Source organism: Conger conger, chromosome 2 (assembly GCF_963514075.1).
Source record: "Conger conger chromosome 2, fConCon1.1, whole genome shotgun sequence".
Taxonomy (NCBI): domain Eukaryota; kingdom Metazoa; phylum Chordata; class Actinopteri; order Anguilliformes; family Congridae; genus Conger; species Conger conger.
In genome coordinates this window covers 12,478,708-12,495,639 of record NC_083761.1, presented here as the reverse complement: position 1 = coordinate 12,495,639, position 16,932 = coordinate 12,478,708, and the positions used below count along the sequence as shown (strand labels likewise).

At 38.7% G+C, this 16,932-nt stretch overlaps 2 protein-coding genes across 2 annotated transcripts; one reads left to right on the top strand and one right to left on the bottom strand.

The window, feature by feature from the left end:
• The first annotated feature begins 267 nt into the window (after positions 1-267).
• LOC133121703 (dnaJ homolog subfamily B member 12-like) lies at positions 268-6,961 on the top strand. Its single transcript, XM_061231094.1, has 8 exons — positions 268-722; positions 1,389-1,533; positions 1,868-2,013; positions 2,260-2,433; positions 3,538-3,617; positions 4,265-4,374; positions 5,448-5,620; positions 6,399-6,961. The coding sequence occupies exons 1-8, from the start codon at positions 590-592 to the stop codon at positions 6,518-6,520; spliced, it is 1,083 nt and encodes a 360-aa protein (XP_061087078.1). The 5' UTR covers positions 268-589; the 3' UTR covers positions 6,521-6,961.
• Positions 6,962-10,578: 3,617 nt separating this feature from the next.
• ddit4 (DNA-damage-inducible transcript 4) lies at positions 10,579-12,908 on the bottom strand. The gene is made up of 3 exons (XM_061231727.1): positions 12,741-12,908; positions 12,237-12,477; positions 10,579-11,894 (listed from the first exon to the last, which is right to left on the bottom strand). The coding sequence occupies exons 1-3, from the start codon at positions 12,798-12,800 to the stop codon at positions 11,401-11,403; spliced, it is 795 nt and encodes a 264-aa protein (XP_061087711.1). The 5' UTR covers positions 12,801-12,908; the 3' UTR covers positions 10,579-11,400.
• Positions 12,909-16,932: the final 4,024 nt, after the last annotated feature.

Sequence of the window (16,932 nt, the reverse complement as noted above, 5' to 3'; positions counted from 1 at the left end):
CGGATGACACACTACATTCGGTGAAATATCACGAATTGTACGACAAGTGTACGACACTGGACACTATTCTGGTACGAGTATACCACCGTGCATTGCGCTAGGTCACGACCCAAGCAAATAGTAGGGCGGTGTTCAAACCAAATCTATGATATAGTTGAACAATTTAAACGAAAGTACTACCTTTAACTTTGTTTGGCGGAACATGCTTAAAATCAATTCATATATTTAATCTTTTTAAAAAAATCTGTTTTCATTACACGAAGTCACATCAACTAGCTGCCGTCATCAACGCGCACTGTGTTTAAAGTGTCAGCGTTCTATGTCGATGTAGTGTGTCCGAAAAGTCATTTTACTGGTAAGCTATACTATAAGCAGCCTTATGTACGCCAAATTATAATATGCATGCATAGTGTGTAGTATTTGATTTCGGGCGCAGACCTGGTTTCTTTTTATTTTTGGACGATCACCTCTAACTGTAACAGTTTAATGATCTGGACAGATAGCAAAATACACTACAGCGCCTCGTCGTGATGTCATCAATGAGCGCCGTCCAGTACGAATTATTTAATTATTTATTCGTTCCTTCGTGATGGACGTAAACAAGGATGAAGCGGGGCGCTGCATTGAAATTGCGATCAGTGCACTTAGAAACAGCCAACCAGAGAAAGCTCGGAGGTTTCTAGAAAAGGCGCAACAACTATTTCCAACGGATAAGGCGAAGGGTAAGACCTTAAACCTGTGTAATGCAAACTGACAGGTCCGAATCAATGTTGGTAGGGCCGTCAGCTGGCAAGAACCAAGTGTAACTGAACAGATGGGTATAATGTAACGTTAAATGCGAAATATCAGACTTCTGATGCTTTTATTCAGGTCGAGATCATGATCACATGGGAAGCTGTAAATCAACAGTAGCCTACAATACGGTCTGTAGTTAAGCTAATACGTTCAAATACATCTAGATGTGAAAATTGTTTTTTGGGGCAAAACATGATGCCCAACAAATGCTCCAGTTGATGTAATCGTTAAATATTGTATGGTACCCCTGGTGTTAAAATCAGCTGTGGCAACCTTGAAATACCAGCTGCTTTGAAACCTAGCTTGAGCTGTTTTTTTGAGCAGGGACACTTGTTTGCTAGTGTTTTTCTATATCTGCAATAGCATTGTACATTCGATTATTATAAGTTAGCTAGCGAAAAAGCTTGTCTAAATGTTTTGTATACATTTGTGAGTATGGTTTTAACAGTGACTTCGATTGCCCTTTTTTTGATTGATGTTAATGCTCACTGGATGGTGTCCAGCTTTCTGACCATGTAAGCTGTTTGTGAGCATCACTGTGTGATGTAGTACAGGATGTGATAGTGAATAACCCAATCGGAATGACGTTCCAGCACTGCTGGAGTCAATAAGAAGGAATGGGCAACCCTCCAATGAAAGTGGCCCATCGCGAACTGGCCCTAGGCCCCGGCGACCGAGGGAAGAGGCCACAGAAACAGCCAGGTCTTACACTACAGACCAACTGGACTCCGTAAAAAGGTGCTTTAAAAAATAATTTACTGCTTTATTGACAAAATGTTCGCTTCTTTAAATGAAGGATTTTTTTTTATTTTTTATGGGACCATCGGCTAAGTAACTGTAATGTAATGCAATATTCCTATGGATCAAAGCAATAGATTTTTCATTCACATGCAATTTGTCAGGTGGACAGTCTCAAAAAATCACCCAGCTTTTTAAAGACAACTTGTGTTGCGTGGAGCTGCGTTCAGAAGAACGTCAGAGTGATGGATCGCTTATGTCGTGCACTTATGGTTTCATTTTATTTGCATATTAAGATTTCAGAATTGTTTTCACACGTCTTGTGTCCTTGCAGAATTAAGGAATGTAAAGACTATTATGAAATTCTTGCTGTTGACAAAGATGCCTCTGAAGACGATCTTAAAAGGGCTTACAGGAAGCTTGCATTAAAATTCCATCCAGACAAAAACCATGCGCCGGGTGCTACAGAGGCATTTAAAGGTAACCTTTGAAACTTTCCACCTCTTTTGCAGTACCACAATCTCGTCAATGGGTGGCAGTATTGCGTTTCGTACGCAAAACAGTTTCATTGTCAATGGTAAAACACCGCAAGGCTTGTCTCCCTGTGTAGTTTTATTCCATTGAAAACATGCCACGATTTCCCATTGCTTTTCAGTTTGCCATTTTGTCAGAGGTGAGGTATGATTGAAACTGGTTCATTCAATCCCTTTAATATTTTTGCTGCAGCTATAGGCAATGCATATGCTGTACTGAGTAACACTGACAAACGGAGGCAGTATGACCACATTGGGGAGAAGAGAGCACACTCATCTGGGGACGGCCAAATGAATGGTGACTTTGAGGCTGACATCTCACCTGAAGATCTCTTCAACATGTTCTTTGGGGGTGGCTTTCCTTCAAGTGAGTCAAGTCTCTCTCTCTCTCTCTCACTCTCTCTCTCTCTCTCTCTCTCTCTCTCGGTTTTAACACCAAACTTCCTTTTTGAAGGAATCTTATCTGTACAGAATGTTATACAGGTGCCTAAGACTTTTGCACAGTACTGTAAATAAGTTATGATAATAAGTTATCTTTAAAATTCTGAAAAGATTTAGCAAAAATGAATAAATACTTTTTTAAATAGGTAAACAAAATGGCAATTGTAAATTGTAACATTTTATAAAAAATGAATGTAACATTTACCAATTAATTAATTTAGTCTTTCAGTCTGCTTACTATCCAGTCATGTTTCTTTTGCTGCTATCTGGTTGTATTTAATTATATGGGCCGCTGTGTTCAGTGACCCTCAGCTGTGTTCAAAATAATCGCTGTTTTGGAGTTTGGTTATCTTGGCTTATCTTTGGATACAGTTGCATACAATGTGCCTATTGTGACAAAATTAACATTTTGAGTTACTTGGAGATTTAAGACAACAAGGTAAGATTCAGGATGTAATGGTATTTCATGCTTCTTTTGATCTTACCACCTCCGATTCTAATATTGGAGCACTACTGTCCAGGCAAAATGCAAGTGTATAAATAATGACCAATTGTGCAAAGTAAGAAAGAATAAGAATACAACAAATTTAATGTTTTAAAATGGCTTATGTGGTTGGCGTCTGACCAGAAGAGCTGTCCTGTCTCCTGCTATCCTTTATGTTTCAGACAGCTTTATTCCCCCTACGACTGATATGCTAATGAGCTGTTTGATTTTTGACAAGCACTGGTTGTGAAAATGCCATCAATTCCTAGTGAGAAGCTCTGTGAATTGCAGGGAGGCGCCTCAAACAATCTAGAGAGTATGCCAGAATGAGTCGTTGTGGAAGGTCAAAGGCCGAAGGCCCAGAAAGAAGCTACTATCTGCAGCAGGGAGCCATTTGTTTCAAATAAATTATGTTTTGCCAATGTTTTGATGTCATTCATAAGTAATTGGCTTCAGCTTTATGTGAGAACCTGCGTTGAAGGCAGCTATTGTTACCCATTATTTCTCCTGCTGCTGTAACATGTTTTCGCTAATATCTTCCTCAAGGTAATGTTCATGCATACAGTAATGGTCGAATGCAGTACACCTATCGCCCAAGACCAGCGAGAAGACAACAGCAGCGGGAAGTAAGTAAAATATATAATTTTTTGCCTCAGTTTACTGCTCAGTCACATCTTCTCTGAGCGTTTGGGTCAAAGTAAGTTTAGTTGATTCCATATTCCATGCTGTTCACATCACTGGGATAAAGTGTGGAAATAGGTTTTTGCTTTGACTGACTTTGGCATTTGGTGGCCTCTTATTTACAATAGAGAATGAATACAGCTGAGTCATGCTTGGATTTATCAATGCATCCAACTGGTGGAAATGTAGTCCTGTTTATCACTTTTCAGTATTTACCATCAGTTTAGAGTTTTGCTGAGCAAAGAGTGGATTTGGCTCACACAGTGTGATATTTTACATCGTACATAAATCCAAATGGCTTTTAGCTTAAAAAAATTACCAGGGAAGATGCATTGAGATTCTGTTTTTCTGAGGCAGAGACCAAGACAGATTCACATATGCCCACCAGGGGCTCAAACCAGCAGCTCTACAGTTGCCAGTTAAATACCCTACCACTAGGCTACCCTGTCACTTTCATTGCCCCATCATACTGTGGCTTGTTGGGTTCTGGAGCAGTCTGTCTTTTTTTGGGGTGGGATATTTTTAACGGGAGAGCTGGGTGTGGGAGGTGTACTGGCCTGTGATTGGCTGCCTGTCTGTGGTCTCTGTGCAGGGGGGACTGGCCCTGTTTGTCCAGCTGATGCCCATCCTCATCCTGGTCATCGTCTCGGCCATCAGCCAGCTCATGGTGCCCATACCCCCCTACAGCCTCAGCCTCAGGCCGTGAGTGACCCCCTCCCACCTTCCCAACAAAGGTTTCATTCAGCCCGCCACAAAAACAACTTAATTCATTTGAACAGCCTTGCAACCTTGTGAGTATTGCAAGCATTGCAAGCCCTGTACTTTGGTTTCGCAAACTGGTGAGTTTGAATGTAACTATATTGAAACACGCCTATATTGGCCAAAATTCTGAATGGTGGTGATAATAATGAATCTGATTGTCTTAACTATTTATAGATTTTTTTTATGTATATGGTGATCAATGTGTAGGACTGGAAAAGCTGTCCAGGATTTCCAGGGCTTTTTTTTACCCCCTAATGCCCTTCATTGGGATTTCGGGAGATTATAGATTTACTTTGCAACTTCTGTCCAAATTGATTGGATCCATCTGCTGTCTGGTAAAGTAACAGACAGTGCAATGATGGAGTATAGTTGACCAATCCTGTGTAAATAGATGGACGTTATTTCCTCAGCTCAGGAGCCAGTTAATCAATAGGTAATCTCATGTCCCAATTGAGAAGCTTTTCACTTCAATTAAGCGGTTAAACTTCCCTTGCAGCAGACACAGTGGTCATACATTAACAAAGCTATTTCATCCCCACGGGTTTCTTTGATGTTGGCAGCATTCATTGCAAACACACCTTTTCTGGATTTCTTTCTTTGAAGCCGTTTTGGGTCTGTCCTCTAGCCTGAGTCATTTGCATTTGCATTTGTAGAGGTCATCAAAAAGTTTAGGATTTTGAAATGTCTTCTCTTTGCTAATCGTGTGAGTGACTGCCTTACTCACATCAACCTGCTGATTGGTCCAGGTCAATTGTCCCCTTATATTATATTTCCTGACTATGTGCACCTGGAAAATGCCTTTACGTAAGTCTTCCCAGTCTACTCCCCACACTCTTATACTTGTGAGAATTTAGCTAATAATAGGCTAGTTGAGGTATGACAGAATGTATCATGCACACACTCATTCAGACAGTTTGTCAATTCTCCATTTGTGTAGCTTTTGTAATGGTCTGTGTCTCCCATATGTTTTACCACCTGTGTGTGTGTGTGTGTGGTTGTGCCTCCCTTTGCAGGTCGGCAGGTCACACTCATAAGAGGCTCACAGAGAGCCTTGGGGTGCCTTACTATGTGGGTGACCAGTTCTCCACGGAATATGATGGAATCAACTTAAAGAATGTGGAGAGGAGCGTAGAAGATGATTACATCTCCAACCTGAGAAACAACTGCTGGAAAGAGAAACAACAGAGTATGTTAATTCTCCCTATGGTTATATTACTTTTACCACACTATAACACACACTATTTTTTGAAGGGGTAATAGATCAAAATATATAAATGTAGAGATATGGGAATGTTTAGATGTTGGATTATATAATTAATTATATAATTATATGATTAATGTTAGGGCTATTATTAGGGGTAGGATATTCAGCTATTTTAAATTAATACCATGGAAGGAAAACATCTTCTTCATGCAACAATTTCTCATGGTTTTATGATTTTTAATGCAAATTTATCATTAGCCTAAAAAAATCATACAGAAATAATAATGGAATGTTCTAAAAAAAAATGCAACAGCCTTACTAATCTAAATGGTCAAAGGCAACCCATTTATGCCTGTGGGAAATGTATTTTCATCAGGTATTGATGTGTTTTTAATGCACGGGAAACTTCTCTGTTACTGTTAGGTTTTTCATGTGCAATAGTATGAGGATGTAGTCTAAGTCTCTGCCCTGTCCCTCTGTGAGCAGTTGCTTTCAGCACACAGCAAAAGCTGACAGCTTAACTCTTTAATGTGTTTAACCCAGGTGATTACTATAGTGATATTTAGCATTTCAACCTTGCATGTCAACCAAATTTAGCTTTAAATTGACTTTAGTTGTTCTAGGTACCGTTACTATCTCTTGATGAACTTATCCTTGCTCTCTAGTTTCATCTTACTTATTCTAAGCTACAGTAACTTTTGGTACAAGAGTTCATCCAAATACTATCAAATCATTTACAGTGTGCTATTTTGTCTTGCAGAGGAAGGTTTGCTGTATCGAGCTCGATATTTTGGAGACAGCGATTTGTACCAAAGTGCTCTAAAGATGGGAACTCCAAGCTGTTCCAGGCTATCTGAAATCCAGTCTTCCTTACATGGTTAAAGTCATCTGCCACACACATACTGTAGGTGCAGGTATAGTCCCCATACAGTCCTCAGTTTATTCTGAAAATGCCTTTTTAGTGTGCCATTTCAGATGCTGTATAGTGTAACACTAATTTATTGAAGTCATACTAATAATGGCTTTATCTAGTTCTTCTGAATAATGCCTATACTGTGAGCTCATGTGAGAATTTTCAGGATCAGCGATGCATTTGCATTGGTTTTCATTTTTTAAATAAGAATGTGTATATATTCATTTTGAATGTTTCATTTGTTTTAAATGTTTTTATCCTGAGAGGAGTAATTTTTCCCAGTTTTATCCAGTCCCTAAATGCATCCCTTTCTGTAATCCTGACTAACGAGACGTCATTTATATTGTAATGAGAAGCTTGCCTCAAATCTTTAAGAACAAAAATCTTGAATAAAATATTTCAGAAGATAACTGAATGATTGAATGAATTCTGATTACAAGACTAGGCAATCATGTGAAGAATCATTGGGCCTTATTTACAGTTTTTTAAGTTTAGTGTTTTTCACCTTGAAATACATGAAAGTGCACATTTTATTTTTTTAAATATGCCTACATTCCCCTGTTTTTTCACAATATAATTGCAATCTCACAAAATGTCATTAAACATATGGTTACATATAGCTTTTTTACATACATCAACTATTTTTACTATAATACTAGAATACTATTTTTTTTATTTGCAAAAGATGTACATACAAGCATACAGGGCTGCATATGCCATCAGCAATAATATCACTTTGGGGACATGATAAGCATTGCTCAATAGACTATTGAATGGAAAAGTACATGTCTGACCTCATTTTGGTGAAATGTGAACTCTCTGTGGCTTACAGTGGAAAATTTGGGAAGTCTAAACTGCGTAGTATTGACAGATTTCACCATATTTAAATTAGGCAATTACCAAAATGTGGACATTTAGAAAGTTGCACTTGGAGTGATTTAATTCTGTTGTGTTCAGAAACCTGAAAGTGTCGATTTATAGTCTAAAACAAAACTTGTTTGCATACTGGTTGTGAAGGCTGCCAAGAATTGGGTAATAATTTGCCACCATACAGGTAACCATTTATAAAAGCTTTTGCTTCATGTCAGGCAATACTCTTATCCTGGACTTTGTTGTCATGACTTTTTCCCTCTCTTTGTATGTTGTTTTAAAACAAGTGAAATGGAAGAAATATGATAAGCAAAAAATTTGATTAAAAAAAAATATATATATACAAAAATAATAATAATAAAGGCCATGAGTCAAAAAGTCTGAATCTTGCTCTGGTTGAGGCCAGAAAACAATGATGATCCAGAGTGGCTAGACTAAGCTAGGGTCTTTGGAAGGGTTTATTACTCAGGAAATAACTGGTAATGCACATCTGTGCAATACCTGCCCTTGACTGGCAGTGACCACTCTAAACAATGGTTCCAATAGGATTCCATAGAAGAAGCATATATAGTTAAAGGTTTCTTTTTTTGGCAAAATAGTTATTTGTATGGGAGGGTGACAGAGGGTTCCAAACCTATGACAGGGTTCCAGAAAGAACTAAAAAGTATACCCTATGGAATCAAGACAAAGAACCCTTTAAGGTCCCAATTCTCTACTTTTGGCACAATTCTCATGAATGTAATTGATTGTGTTGACATGGAAAGAACTGCTATCCAAATGCTGAACACAAATGACCAATTGGTCACATTACCTCCTTGCCATTTTAGACACTACCAATCTCAACTTACACATGAATAAAAGCGCCAGAGATGCTTATGCTCTCCTGTATTGGTGAACAATGGGTGCCAATGCTGCAGTGAGAGTCAGAGTAAGAGTAAGAGATGGAGGAGTGGTAGGATTTCTCCAACACCATGCCAACCTTGGACTCTACAATACTGCCCATCTGATCACCTTTTGGACACCCTCCACAACATCATGATTCCACCAGCACTGATGGATAGACCTGATCAACCCATGTATATTATCATCTGGGACAACGTTTCCACCTGGCTGCTGTGGTCCATAACTGGTTCCTTGCCCACCCCAGATTTTCCAACATTTCCAACACTACTGTCTATAGTTTGTATGTGCAACACTGAAAATTCAAAAGGCATAAGCCTACTGATAAGTGAAGATATTCATAAGTGTTTTTTTATCATTGAGCAAATCAGTGTTCAATTGGTTCTCAGTAAGGTTAATTCATATGATGCATGTGTGTGTAATTTTGACACAAAAATATGATTTTGAGAAGTCTCAATGTGGTTTTGACAGAAATGTTGTATTTAGTCAGAGATTGTGCGTTTTTTCCAGCATGGTAAATGGTGTTGTGTTTTTTGTTTAGAGTTTTGATTACTTGAGGTATGGTTTCAGAAAACGTGTGTAAAAAAAAAAGAAGCCAGTTCCATTTCCTCACTAAATCGTGCTGGCTTGTTCTGAACCATTGCCAGTTCACTGCCATGGTCTTCTCCATTCGCTTTTGTTTGAAGTAAAAATAAAAGTAGCCAGTGTGAAATATATTCGTTATTTGTTTTTTTGCACGTAGGGTAGGCTACTGCAGTAATACAAATATCTCTTCGTTCATGTCGGCTAAATTAAAAGTCATTTCAGCCGTTGATTTGCAAATTGGGGATATCTGGGTTTTTATCCAAGCTGCATGCGTAAAAGTTGTACGTGCCACATTCTGTACCCTCGTTTTTGGGGGAGGTGTGAGAGAAGGGAATTCGGTGAGCGTCAGTCGGGTGATTCATCAACTAAGCCCAGGATATGCAATGCTTGCAGCACGAGACGAGCGCTTCTGCACGTTCACAAAGCCATGAATCCTGTTGAGCCTGTTGAGACTTGAGCAACACTTAGGAAATCCGAGTGCGTATTTCGATTACGCCTAATCATGCTATGTCAGCGAAATACATTAAGGAATGAACGACCGAACGAATAATAAAAAAATGAACAAACAAATAAGTGGAAAAAAGAGATTCCAAACGGAATCTACACGCATAGGAACGTTCAAATATCTAGCTGCCGATGATGGCATGGTCTCATTCTCACTATCAGTTCATATGATGTCACTCTTACGATGAAAAACTTTGCAGAGGACTAAAATGTATATATAGTATCTCGTCTATAACAATTCATTATTAAGGATGATCAATCTATGGTAACTTTTAGATAGACTTACAGCGTATCGTGTCTGAAATAATGGCCTTGTGCTAATGTTTTCAGTGGAAACCGTTCACACAGACAAGCATATTCTTTTGAAAGTATTTATTATATTTTCTCATATTTATCAATATGCGCATTTATGTTTTGACCAAGATCAATTTTTTCAATGTGTGTCCAATGTAAGTTAAGTCTCCGATTAGATGGGCTGACTCAAAAGCAGCAGGTCTACTTCCCTTGATGGTTTATAACTATCTCTGACATAAAACTTGTGTTCCATTTCAATGCACTGCAACTACTTGCACTAATTAGGATAAAAGAAATGGATGACATATGGAATTGTTACAAACTCGCCAGGAAGAGGACGCAAGTTCACGTTGTCCTGGATGGTGAGGGAGCTATAAAGAACCCAAGGATCACAGTTTATGAATTGCAGAGATTGCTTGCATCTTGGAGCCACCAAGTCTCAAAAATAACCATAAAACACCACCTCATACCAGCAACAAACTATTTGGTAGGGTGACACGAAGAAAGTCCTTATGGAGGACAATAAAAACACAAACGTGTGGACTTCAAACATCATTGGGGAAATAAATGAGAAAAATGTAAGACTTTGCCTGATTAATGACTCAAAAGAATCAACCACACTACTTTACACATGTTGGAAAATAAAGTTTGTCAATAACCATATTATTGCTTGTATGTTTGTGCATATTTATCAAGAGTGCCAATAATTCTGAACCTGATTGTACATGCATGGCACTTTGGACTACAAAACTATGACTGTGTGGAATCCTTGTGCTCATAAAGGATTGTTTTGACAACTTAATTGAACAGGTAGGTCACCTCACTACAAGCTGTATTGTTTATTCAGAATCGCAATGACAACAATCACACAATATTCTGAGAAAATATGTTTATTGCGCATTTTATTACTTTAATGAAAGTACAAAAACAGTGCAATATGAATATTTGAATATCAAATAAATTAAGAGGCACAAGTGAAAGCTAAACAGAAGAAAAACTGCAACAGTAACAACTGTGGACCTCTGGTAACAACTGACTGGCCCATTAACTGGAAGCAAGTAACTTTTTGAACATTATGGACTCATCATTCACAAAACATGCCCAGTCAAAGCCATAGTATAAACTGTTCCCATATAATATTTAAAAAAAAGTTTAATGGAGTAAAATAAAAATGGAAACTTTCATAATAGGCTACAATACGGCTACATTACCATAGCTAGCTGCCATAATTGGGTTTCCATAGAAACTGAGGTATCCTAGATCAAAAGATGAAAAAGCACCATTTACATTGCTCTTAGTCTTTTACAACCGTTTGCAGAAGTGCAGAATCTACTCCAGTACCTAGAGTGCTGCTTATCAGTGAATATCATTAAATGCTTACCAATAAACATACTTCTTTTTCATGAACCTATAAAATCAGAAGTGTTGACTAAAACAGATACCCTAGATCTTAGAGCGCTTATGGAAACTCATCCAGTGATCATAGACATGGGAATGTAACAGGCCCATTTCACAAACCACAAGAACAGAACAGCAGTAAACATAAGTCAAATAATAGCCCGCTGGACTATCGTTACAAATGGCACATTGAGCTCATGCCCAGATGAGCAGTATTCACAAGCTATCCAAGGCAATAAGTATCATCAGCCATGCCAATTATTCTACTGTCACTTGGCTGTGGTTAAGTACCCTGGCATCAACATTCTTCAATGAGCAGCTCTTCAGAGCTATAGAGTTTCTTTTTGATCACTCTGAATCCAGTACTAAGTTTCAGGGCATGTTTCACGGTTGGGGTAGAGTGCGCCCGTGCGGCAAAGAGGCCCTGGATCTTGGGCCACAGTCCTTCGGATTCCAGCCTAAGCACTAGCGTGAGCTGGAATGTGGGAACGAGGTATGGGTCCACAGCTATTTGCTCTACGCTGCGACAGATGTCCTCCTGCTCCACACACAGGTCGATCAGCGCCCCCCGCAGGCCGCAGGGCTCACTTGCTGCTAGGTGACGAAGTTCTTGGCCGATGTGCTCCAAGAGCTGATGCGGAATGAGGAGTTTGGAACATTTTAAGGGCCCGTCCTTGGCATCTGACAGACTGCTTGAAATAAGCTCCACAACCTCCTCACATAGTGTCTCTTCCATGGGGTCGTAGAACATATCAGAATCGCTAGTGGAAACATCAGACAGGAAGTCCGACCCTGGAGAGATAAAATAAGTTGCATCATTAAAATCTTTCATCCACAGGCTACTACTGAATGACTGACTTATTAGAAACTCACGTACGCACGGATAGTTCAATATCCATTCACAAATCGGACTGATTAAATACAAATAAAGAACTATAGGCTAAATAAAGTCGCAGGCGACTTTTAGTTCCCCACACAAACACATCGGAGATTACAGACTTATAAAAACACCCAGGCAACATTTAGCTACTGAAAGTCAATAAGCCTACACTATCATTTAAGATCAGCCTATCAATATTGCAGTCCATAGATACAAGTTGCATGCAAGTGATCGAACACGTATAGTATACGTACCAGAATCTGAACAATCACTCCGGCTGCAACTATCAGAGTCGGAGTCAACGCTATGATTGAAGCTCGCCCCGCTGAACTCCGTTAATTTTTGCACCAACTTCCCCCAGGAAAGACGTTTAGAAGTGCTATCATCAGTCGGCGATGGAGGAAAACTTCCGTCGGAGGTCAAGCTCGTACAACGAACAGGCATGATTCGTTCAGGTGAAATAATCAAAATATTCAACACACGATCACCTGTGATCTGCGGGAGACAGCAACAGAAAACACTGTTAAGACCTGAGGGTACAATGGATAGCTACAAAGCTATATAGCCTATAGTATAAACATATAGCCTACACAATTACATTCAAATATTTCCATTTAGGTCTGACCATACTATGCAAGCGACATGTTGAAAATGTTGCATTAGACTCACTATAGCCAAGCTAACAATGAACGATGTCAAATGTTCCCTATGCTACTGCAAAAATATGACAAAAGTTAAATAATCATGTGGATACTTACATCGCGTTTGTTTAATGTGAGCTCTGTTGTGGCGTTTCCAGAATTTTCACCATGTAGCATACAAATACTAGGTATTACACTAATCTTTGACAACAAAAGACTGCTGTATGGCTCTTCGCTAACTTGTGTACATCCACCCAAAGACCGTGAACGAGCCACTGCAGTCCTTTCAATAACAAAGCTGTTTAAATAGCTTCGATGCAGACTATACAAAGGACCGCCCCGCATATACTTTTTAGCCAATCAGGTTGTACTGCACGTTCCTAGCGTACTATCCTGCCCGGTAACATTGCAGCCTAATGGGGGTTGGGGTGCTAAGAGTGACGCCAACCCTTTTTGGTTATTCCTCAAAGGAGTAGAAAGAAAACAAAATACCGGCACATTCAGAGTAACACGTAGGCCCCAAACGTGTTGGCGGACTAATCGAAGTAATCGGCAGGGTTAATTGAATTTCTGTAGCCTTATTTTATTCTATCTTATTTTTGCAAGCCACTGCATTTTGTGGTTTTGTTTATTGGAGGTGTGTGGTAGCTTAACTAATTAATGTAATATAGGCTAAAAAACGATAAATTACTTTGATAAATTAAACTATTGCCAGTGGAAATTTGCTCTTTTAATTGAACGCATGTCATGAATTGAAAAGTATATTCTTGCAGTTTAGGTTCTTTAGTTGTGGGCTACTGGAAGAAAAGTATCTTTACAATGTTAAATATAAACTCTTGCCCTTTGCAAAGTTGCTATAATGATTGCATAGTTCGTGTGTTGCCATGTAGGCTAGCCTATTTCATATGTTCAAAATAAAATTGCTATCAATATTCATTGTAAAGTGTAGGCCCCACATAAAATGCATTTCTGATCATTTCGAGTTAAAAGTAATTGCATTAATCGAGTTTTTATATCGAGTATGATGTGATTTCCGTCGGCCTATTTCAGTTGGTAATTGCACGTTGCTAGTTTTATATCATTTTATACAAAATTCAGCACAAGCTCAAAAGTAAGGAATCTGAACCCTGTACTTGAGCTGTAGCTATGGCGTCATGCAAGCAAGGCCTGCACCAAGATAGAAATCATGCACGCCGGGTCCTAAGGCCTACTGTTATTGGTTTTCACTGGAGAGCTTATTGCAAATAGTATGATGCAATATTACATAATGTGGTTACTCTTTGATTAGGTTATACGAATGACAGAAAATAAAACTTGAATTATTGTTTGTCATGTATTTGTTTAAATTTTAACACAACTTCTGCTTGCATGTATTTTAAAATATATGTATAAAAGGAGGAGGCTGACTTGGGCCAATAAAACTGTTCTCCGATGGAACTGCCAATCCGATTAGAGTGACCACTTCCTCAAAACACATTTATGAAATGTTTTGTCCTGAATGCTATATAATCATGATAAGGATTTGGCAGGGAACCTCTTGTTTTCTTCTTTACCAAAAGGCGTGGTGTTCTTTTCTTACATCCAGATACCCGTTTTCCTGTTTTTAGAAAAATAATGATAACTTTGTAAAGTTTAAGGAATATACACTCACCGAGCACTTTATGAGGAACATTTTTACTTTATTACACCTACTTATTAATGCAATTATCTAATCAGCCAATTGTGTGTCAGCAGTGCAATGCATACAATCATGTAGTTACAGGTCAGGAGCTTCAGTTAATGTTCACATCAACCATCAGAATGGGGAAAATATATGATCTACATGACTTTGACCGTGGAATGATTGTTGGTGGCAGAGGTTTGAGTATCTCAGAAACTGCTGAACTCCTCAGATTTTCACACACGCTAGTCTGTAGAGTTTGCAAAGAATGGTGCAAAAAAATAATAATAATAAAGAAAAAAAAATCCAGCAAGTAGCAGTTCTGCAGACAGAAACGCCTTGTTAATGAGAAACTTCAGAGGAGAATGGTCAAACTGGTCAAAGCTGACAGGAAGGTGACAGTAATGCAAATAACCACACATTACGACTGTATATTCAGAAGAGCATCTCTGAACACACAACACATCTGTAAGTGGATAGGCTACGGCAGTAGAAGTCTAAAAAATAAGTCTAATATATACCTAATAAAGTGTTCGGTGAGTGTATGTTGCATATCTACTTTAAATTTTAATGTTGAGATTTCATAAATCGTAAATTAATTATTAATAATGAAATACTATTTTAATATAGCAACAATTTAAATTGAACAGTCTCTTGTTAAAGGTAGAGGTTTATAGATCAATGTAAAAGTGTAGGATCAATAAAAATGCACTCCCATTTTGTCTTGCAGTATACTACACTTATCAGTGAAAGTTGCAAACCACATTTCACGGATGGAGGCAGTATGCTGAAAATATGTAATATTTAGCCACAATTTATTAAAAAAAAAAACTTCTGTGTGATGAAAACAATGGTTGAAACGTTCTGCATTTTGTTTGCTGCCACATCAACTGGTACATCCTCAGGAAGTCAGGATTAACTTGAGATCATCTTTGTCATGCATAGAGTTTGCACTGGTGAAAAGGGTCTAAATAAAAAAGGAACACCCTAACTTTTCAATAACCTTCAATATGACCTGATTGGAAGTCTTAAATATTATTTACATTGGCCTGCTTTCTTCTTGACTGAGAGAAACAAGCTAATTTTTAAGCAAATATTATGTCTTAATATTTGTTTTTCTGTCTTATCTGAAATGAAGTTTTAATGTCCACTGCACATTCCTTTTCATTTCACTGCTCAGGAGACTGATGTATTTTCATACTGTACTCCAGCTTCACGTGCTGTACACACACTTTCAGACCCTTACAAGTCCGCCCATGGACAAACAGAAAGTACTGGAATGCTGCCAAATACCGCAGATACACTGTATTCAAAGGTCTTGGGCAGAAGAACTGGCCGTACTGTTCTGCTGAAGGAAAAAATAAATGGGTGTGTATAATATAGATCTATTTGCTTTGCAGCCAGTTCTAATACATTAACTGATTAACTGTTGTTTGTGTCAACTTCAACTATGCAACTAGATTTGTGAAATGTTCTCAGAAAGGCATTTTGTCAAGCCTTGGCTATTTTGAAAGACCAGGTGATGGGATTATGTGCTTTATTAGCACTATTTTACCTTGTGCAAAGGTTCTTAAGTCTTTGCTTTTCTGTTGCATTTTTAAAAAGACATATTAGCCTAGCAGCAGCCCGGAGAAGAAAACGGTTTCATTTATTTTATTTTTTGTAGGTGGCTTTAGGACCCAGAGGAGTCCTCTGTGGCCGGCAAGGGAAGCCCTTTGTGGAACAGTAGACAATCATTTGAAGAGAAGAACAGAACATTCTGTTCACTCTCGCCAGGACTTCTGTGCTGTTTTGACTTCCTTCTCAGGGTAGAAAAAAGAAGGCACTTTTCCTCAATTAGTCATGTAAACTGGCTCAAGAGCACAAGCAATGTAAACAAGTGGGGTGGCAACTTCCAGTTCTGGACACATGCAACATTGTAAAGCCATAGTATAAAGAAATGTAGCTTTAGTGTATCACAAATGTGCAATACCTTATATGAATATGGCCAAGGCATAGAGTAGACATGGGAACAGGAAACATGGGTTAGGGCAGAAAACAAAGGCTACTCGAGCCTTGTGAAAAACAGAATCATCGGGGGTTGTTTACCACCAACCATCACCCCCTCATTGTAAGCCTTCTCCTATTTCCAGCCCCTCGCTGCAGAGGCAGCTGTGAAGACACACTGGAGGGGGGTGGGGGAGGGTCCCAGACCACAGTATTAAAATTAATGAGACGGCATGGAAAAACAAAGACATATCCCTGCAGATGCAGTCAGTCACCCCTGATTTTCAATGCCCTTGCACTTGTGGACTGTGAAACACGAGCAGTAGCAGAAGGCCGTATAATGGGGGTTAACAATACATAAACAGGCAGCCTCTTTTGTTCAGAGGAAGTAGCGGAGGCTCCTTTTGTATGTTCTTCACTCGTGCTTTCGATAATAATGAGCATAAAGAAATATAATAGCTGCAATAAAAATAACAAAGATGGACCACACGTCCCCATTGCAATGTGGAAATACCATGAAAAAAGGTCAGGTTTTTACCAGTCCTGGTCCTGTGCAAACACAGGTTTAGATTGTGTACAACCATATATTTTTCATTGTTCACATTTGTTTATAATGGAAGCAGCACTATTAGTATAACTGCCATTATTGCTTGACTGCACTGC

Excerpts from the sequence above, each read along its gene's own strand:
- LOC133121703 (XM_061231094.1), top strand. The coding sequence starts at position 590 with ATGGACGTAAACAAGGATGAAGCGGGGCGCTGCATTGAAATTGCGATC. Across the intron at positions 2,434-3,537 it reads TGGGGGTGGCTTTCCTTCAA|GTAATGTTCATGCATACAGT; the intron begins GTGAGTCAAGTC and ends ATCTTCCTCAAG. Across the intron at positions 4,375-5,447 it reads TACAGCCTCAGCCTCAGGCC|GTCGGCAGGTCACACTCATA; the intron begins GTGAGTGACCCC and ends CTCCCTTTGCAG.
- ddit4 (XM_061231727.1), bottom strand. The coding sequence starts at position 12,800 with ATGCTACATGGTGAAAATTCTGGAAACGCCACAACAGAGCTCACATTA. Across the intron at positions 12,478-12,740 it reads TCACATTAAACAAACGCGAT|ATCACAGGTGATCGTGTGTT; the intron begins GTAAGTATCCAC and ends TGTCTCCCGCAG. Across the intron at positions 11,895-12,236 it reads GAGTGATTGTTCAGATTCTG|GGTCGGACTTCCTGTCTGAT; the intron begins GTACGTATACTA and ends TTATCTCTCCAG.